This window comes from Apium graveolens, chromosome 5 (genome assembly GCF_009905375.1).
Source record: "Apium graveolens cultivar Ventura chromosome 5, ASM990537v1, whole genome shotgun sequence".
In the NCBI taxonomy this organism is placed as follows: Eukaryota; Viridiplantae; Streptophyta; class Magnoliopsida; order Apiales; family Apiaceae; genus Apium; species Apium graveolens.
In genome coordinates, this window is record NC_133651.1 from 128761761 (window position 1) to 128768918 (window position 7158).

At 35.7% G+C, this 7158-nt stretch overlaps 1 protein-coding gene across 1 annotated transcript; it reads right to left on the reverse strand.

Annotated features, from left to right (window-relative positions):
- Positions 1–3308: 3308 nt before the first annotated feature.
- Positions 3309–6133, reverse strand: LOC141724488 (uncharacterized). The gene is made up of 2 exons (XM_074526647.1): positions 5819–6133; positions 3309–5234 (listed from the first exon to the last, which is right to left on the reverse strand). The coding sequence occupies exon 2, from the start codon at positions 5216–5218 to the stop codon at positions 3536–3538; it is 1683 nt and encodes a 560-aa protein (XP_074382748.1). The 5' UTR covers positions 5219–5234; positions 5819–6133; the 3' UTR covers positions 3309–3535.
- Positions 6134–7158: the final 1025 nt, after the last annotated feature.

A 7158-nucleotide genomic window follows, 5' to 3' on the forward strand; every position in this document is an offset into this window, starting at 1 on the left:
CTGCCCGGCACGGAGAGGTATCGGGTGGTGACCAAGCGCGGAGTGGCGCAGTATACAGTTATATGGTCTCTGTGACCATTGACTTTCGGACTTGCGCGGAAAATGGGCAACCATCGTGTAATGTCTTGATAAGCCCAAAGGCGGCTAGGTTTGTATTCCTTCTACTAGTAGAGAAAATTTCGTATTCGGCTGATCACCAGTACGTGGTTTATTCCAGTATAGTCCCTTTCCTCCACTTTGTGTAAATTATTGTGAAACCTACAGCAGAAGGCCGATAAGGCTGAGTTTTAAATAAGGATGTTGATGTACATATATCACATCCATATGAGAATCTTGGTTCAAGCATCATATTGAGATTTGAGATAAAATGAGTACGAGTATAAGCTGATTAAACTGATACATTTAAAGTTGAGTTTTCATAAAATTGACAAGCATATAAACTTTTAGAAACCTTGGATATACAATGCTTAATGGTTGTTTTTCCCTAAATGATCATATTTAAATAATGGATATCTATATCTTGCTGAGCGTTAGTGCTCACTCTTGCTTTTATAAATATCATATCACAACATATTACCAGCATGGCCCGAACCAGGACGACTACCCGCAAGCGGGTAGGGGACGCACGTGAGTACCGTAGACTGTTCGTCCTCCAGCCACCTCAGGTAGACGAGTAGAGATAGTTTCCTTTTGAGTACTTGAACCAAGACTATTTGTGACCTGAGCCAGTCTCATGTAGAGCTGTTCTCGGCGTTCACCCTTTTGAGATAATTTCCTTTGGTCTGTAATAACTTAAATACTTTAACGATAATTTAGTAATGTTTCTGAGCATATAACATGTGTGTGTGTGTGTGAGTTTGGTGAAAAGATCGAGTAATGATGTGACAAGAGGATTAATTATTTATTAGACAATATTAAGTGATCGTAACAACCCGAATTCCCGACCTTAAATTTGGGGGGTGTTACAGCCGGACTCTGGCAAGTCTGGTTACCGCCGAAAACGGCCCTGTCGTTTTAACTTTTAAAGCCGAATCAATCCTATGTTAACTCAGCAACATCACGGTATCATCAACGACAAGAACAAGGTTGCAGAACCCAAAATCCGGCCAAAATGGCTATTAATCCCGACAACCTCGAACAAACTCCGGCGAACTTCTCAATTTCGCCAAATCAGGACCAAAATTAACGTTTTAGCTATGGAAATAAAGCCCAGAACACGTATAAACTATTACTAATAATCATATGATCAAACCATCAACGATAAGTCCAAAAATTCGAAATAATAAAACACAAAAACTCAAGAACTCGGCTAACATGATTTCGTAATAGAACGGTGCAAATTTATACTTAAATCGACTCCCATAATCATTTTAAATCTATCCGTAACATCAGAATCAATCAAAAATCCTTACAAATCAAAATCGAATTTTAAGATTAAGAACACTAAAAATCGAATTTACACAATACTTCACCTCAGATCACGATGTTGATGTCAAAAGAAAGAGCTTGAAACAAGGATCATTTTGATTACTAGAACGTCCAATATGGTTTCCTAAATCAAACAAAATCAGTGATTAAAGTTTCTCCACCAAATCTCACCCCAATTTCTCTTCTTGAGTTCTTCAATTTTCTGAATTTTTTTATAAAAAAAATGAATAAAATAAATCTGATCAGCTATTTATATTATCTGTAAAATTAATACTTTAAAATCATTTAAGGGTGTTTTTCTCCCCTAAATAAAAATAATTAGGCCCAAAAATAATTATTACGGGGAATAATTTTAAAAGCCATAAAATACAAAATTTATATCAAAATTTCCCGAAAATTGCGAATAATTAAAAAATATAAAAATACTGGGTATTTGACCTACGAATGATTCTATAAAAATAAAAACGTAAATTTTGTGGGCTTTGACGTCCTGGTGGGTCCCGGTCCGTTTATTTTTGAAAAACAGAAACGATATCTAAATTAATAGAAAACCCTGAAAACACATAAAATACAATCAAATGCACATAAAACGAGATAAAACAAGTACCTCGATAAAGACGCAATTAAACACGCGTCCAAATTACGAATTGATTCACATAAATGCATCTTAAACACGTAACAAGTATCACATTGGATCATATCGGATCCGAAAATAGGTTACTTAGCCGCTAAATAACTATAAAAACGATACCATTTAATATCAGATTGGATAATTATCAAAATCGGGCTTCTTATAAAACACTTTATGCGAAAATAATGTAATAATATCCAGTCTTTCGATAATACGGGTTTTGTTATTTTATCAAAATAATTATCGTATCGAAAATTTTGCGCCGGGAAGCGTACGGGTCAAACTGTAATCCGGATCGAAAAAGTTAAAACACGGAAAATGTCCGTAATTACCAGATTAGGTTAGGAAGGAGTTTTTGGAAGATTTTCGGGTTGTAAAAACGCAAAAACGGTTGAAGTTGGACGATTCCCGGCTTTATAAAATAGTTTTATAATTACTCAGAAAATAATTTACAAATCAATAAATCATTGTAAATTCATATAATAGCCCAAAAATTACCAGAAAAATATCATAATTATCTATATTTTATTCTGGACATATAAAAATTAAAATACTTATAAACATCCAAACATCAATTCCACGTATCATCTAATTCACTAAAATTCACATAAAATTCACATAAACAACTTCAAATAATAATAATATAATAATAATATCTGAAAATATAGGATATCACAATTAGGGTCCACGCTTGAATTTAAATAAAATAATTTAAGATTTTTAATGTTTTTGAAACCCAATAAAATGTATGGAGATATAAAATATTAATTAAAAATGAATAAAAACGTATTTTTAAATTGTATTTTATTGTTAAAAACTTAATATCAAGTGTTGTTTAGGGTCTCAAAATGTTATATAAAAGCTATATAAAAAATTAAAAAAGAAAAGAGAAAAAAAAAGAACGTCTACTAGGTGCCGTTTTCTTAAAAAACAAAAAGTGAGTTCAAGTGAGTTCAAGTGAGGTTATAAAGTGATATTATAGGGCATTTTTTTAGAAAGTGATATTAAGGGTCATTTGTCTCAAAATAGTGACATTTGATACCTTTTTAATTTTTTTAATTAAATGGCCTTTGCCAAAAAATTTAGAACCTGTGTCCAACTTATTTAATTAGGTTAGAAGTTTTTTCAAAATACTAAAAATAAATTCCAGAAAGGCTAAGATTCAAGCTAAAAATAAAGCTTAAAAAAATGTATACGTTCCAGAGGAGTTCAAACGGCAGTAGAACCATTTAAGGGCTGTAGCACACAACTGAGAAGCAATATTTACCTGTTTAGTATTGAATCTAATTTATACAAATACCAATTATGCAATTACAGTACCTAAGAAAAAGAATTAAATCAACAACTAGTATCAAAGAATCTACAAGGTAGGAAGATACATTTTCCCAATTTTTCCTGGCAGGATATTGGAAAAAAAATATATAGGTGCTGCACAATCAACTCAAAATATACATAAATTACACTCATAACTGCATTTCAATAGTCTCTGTGAATCACTGATGGAGAAGGTGGTTTCATGATTCCATCTATTACATTTCTATTGTTTTGTTCTTCAACCACTGTTATTTGGCTATGATATTCGTTTGAAAATCTGCTTGGACTTGGAGATTTTGCTTTTAAATTGTTGATCGGAGACGTGCCGTTCCCAAAAGGAGAATTTGAGCCTGATTTATTATGATAACCTCCTCCATCTTCACGGGGCAAAGGAGACATTGGTAACTGGGTATTTTCATCTTCTTTCTTGTAGAACTTTTCTTCTACGATGTCATAAGCATTACCTGTTCGAACTTCCTGAGCAAGTGTACACCAACAGCAGAAAAGCCACAATGCACAATCAGCAACAGCTGGTTTGCCCCACCAGGAATTGTACGGTGGCAAATTAAATCTCTTCCTCATCTGAATCCTCCAAAAGCCACCATAGAGTAAACCAAATACACAAAGAAAAACTCCGGTAAGCCCCAATATCTCCCTGACAACTTCGTCATTAATATTGACAGCAGCCAGATTGAATATCCAAAATGGAGCCAGACAGAAGAGAAGAAAAGTCGCGATATGAACATACATGTTACCAAATCCTAGCCTCTCCATATTCCATCCAAAAACACAGAAACTACAGAATAGAGATAGGTATGCTATCGAAATATCTTCCCAAATATCAAATATACCACCACTCCACTTGGGTCTTTCTTCATGAGCTCTGGGTGCAAATGATTTTATCTTTTCCAAAGTTTTTCCTCTGAGCTGGCTTGTCCCGCTAATGTCAGAAGAATTGTTCTGTAGTTGTTGAGCTTCTTCATCCAATTCAGAATGGTAGTCCTTTCCAAGGGGGCTAATGATGGAGTAAATACCAGCAATTGCAGGGCAACCAATTGCGAAGGAAATAGTTATTCCAACGCCTAGCGCAGGCCGTTCTGATCTCTTGTATCCCACATTAAGACCACACAACGCATATTGTGCAAAACAGTTAAGGTTGAGCAAAAATATAACAACCATCATATGCATCCATTCATGAGGTTTATAAGTCCCATCCTTGCTGTAAATCTTCCTCAATTTGGAAATATCTTCCGATCTCCATCTCAAGAGAAGTACAAGGTGGTATAACCGCTGTGGATGTTGGTACAGACACATGAGGGTGAATAATGCATTGAGGATCTGGTTATTAACTTCAAACCAAGCATTTCTCTGGGATTTTTTAGGCAGGGCGCTGTTTAACATTCCAGTCATCACAAAAAATAGAATTGCACCCGACACCGCAACACAAATAATCCACAATAAAAGAACCATATTCATCGGATTCCTTATCCATTCTTTGCAGATTTTCTTAAGGCTATTCCATTCAATTTTTTTACTAAAAACTCTGCTTAGGCGTTCTCGAACAGCATGACTTCTGGAACAAGGAACTTTACGTGAAAATTCATCTCGCTGCGTTACAAGCCTCTGAAATTTGAGAGATGGAGACTGTAAAGCACCAAAGGTGGAGAAAAAATTCATTTTGTTGGCATGTGCACTTAAGCTACCATCAGACAGACTTGGAGGGTCATCATTGCTAAGCAGCTCTCTTCTAGATGTTGCGATTTGTAGATTGACAGGTCTCTTGGCTTTAACACCATCAGCTTCATCCTCTCCTCCAATGTGTTCATTGTAATCAGTTGAAACCATTCTACTATCCCCTCAACTTTAGGACCCAAAAAAAATTACAGTTGTCAGATTCCTAAATTAAAGTTAGCTATTTTGCTTCCTTGCAACTTAAAGAATAGCCAGTAATAGAAATCTAACTAGCACTACTCACCTTTATCAACCAAGAGGGACACTTATTTGCAATTAGCTACAAGAAAAATCCCAAAACGCCACTGATTTATAAATTACAAACTACAAAGTCCTAAATATATCCTAAAAAAATGGTGATTTGAAAACATTTAGTTACTACCGAGACTCTAATTTTCAACCGAGAACCTACAATGAAATTCAAAAGTCAAAATATCTACTAGTTTAATGCAAGAAACAAAAAAGAAGAAACTGGGAAATGTCAGGATGCAACACAAATCACATAATTGCTTAATTAATCTGAAATTATCGATACGACACCTATTAAGACTCAAAAAATAGATATTTGAACAGAAAAAAAGAAGCACTAAATAATTCAAGAACTTACAGAAAAGAACATATGAAAATGAATTCAACAGAAAATGAAAAATACAATAACATGATGATAAATACTGAAATGAGAAGAGTTGTTAGCTGAAATATATTTGATTATACCTGTTGAAGAGACTATCAAGTAAATATGTTGAGGACACCGGTAGGTGTATTGTTTGTAGGAAAAAGGAAAGGGGTGGGGGTGTGCTATTTTTAGTTAGTCTTGATGATTTGATTGGTCAGATTATTTAAATGTAAAGAGGGCAAGCAAGATGTTTAAAAGAAGCCACCCAGTTTTATTCTCTCTGTCAGTGCTGCCGTGTTTGCTACAGTTCTGAGGAAAAGTCAACTTAGAAGGTAGAAGAAAGGTCCATTAAAACCAGTCTTGCGTTCGTAGTCGTTAAAAATGGACACCATTTAAAAAATAGCTGCCAAGTGCCAAACCACATATCTCATTATGCATTTCTATATAAATGCAGGAGAGCCCCCTCTTTAAATTGATAGAGTTAGAGTTAGAAAAATGAAAAACACTGTTTTTTTTTATTATTTTCTAATCTAAGAAAAAAGAAAACACATTAAACTAATTATGTTCACCCACCTTTTAACCCTAATATATACACGGTCACTACTGTTAGCCAAAATTTGGCATCGGGTCATTAAGGGTCGATAGGAATAGGATTGGGGCAAAGAGATGATAGGTTAAGTTGTAAGCCGCAATATACTAAGGGAGGACGCGCCCTCTGTATATAGAACACGTCCAACATTGAGTGGATTGTGATTTGGGTCGTTTGAGGTCAAGGTTGCTACAAGGGATGTGAAGGAAACCTCAATGAGTCCCGGACGCGTCTATGGCTCAGGGCGCGTCTTGCATGGGTAGAATTGACAAGATAAATTGTCCACATGTTGTGGCTGCAATACAAGGGAAATGTGTGTATTCCACGAGAAGGAGACACGTCATGTCCTTGGGAGATGCATACTTTTGGATAGTTGGGCTTGTCCTCACTTAGGACAAGGAAAACAGGGATATCTTGAGGACAAGGCAAGCATGGAAAGAGGAATAAAGATTGTTTTCACTAATATATTTGTTGCAGGCACTCTTTGAAGAATTCCCTTCTTGAGTCGGTCAAGGAGGGGGATGTCCGTGAAAAACTTGAAGGCCTCCAGGGGTATACCTGATGATTGAAGACCTCCTCATATATCCAACGGGTGTCCTCGTTGGGGATGCAGGATTAATATTGGTGTATGCTTTGGGAGCTCTGTTCTTGTATTCAATAGGTGTCCTCGTTGAAGAACTTTGGAGTCATCCTGCACTTTGCACCCAAAATTTTGGGATCACCTGTCCTGCTATCTGGTGGGTTATCCTCATTCGGAAGATAGGGACGCATCCAGCATTTGGGGTGAACCGTGGCTATACCTGAATTCGTAAATCAAGGGAGATAGTTGTAGCGGAGTGTTATCCTTGC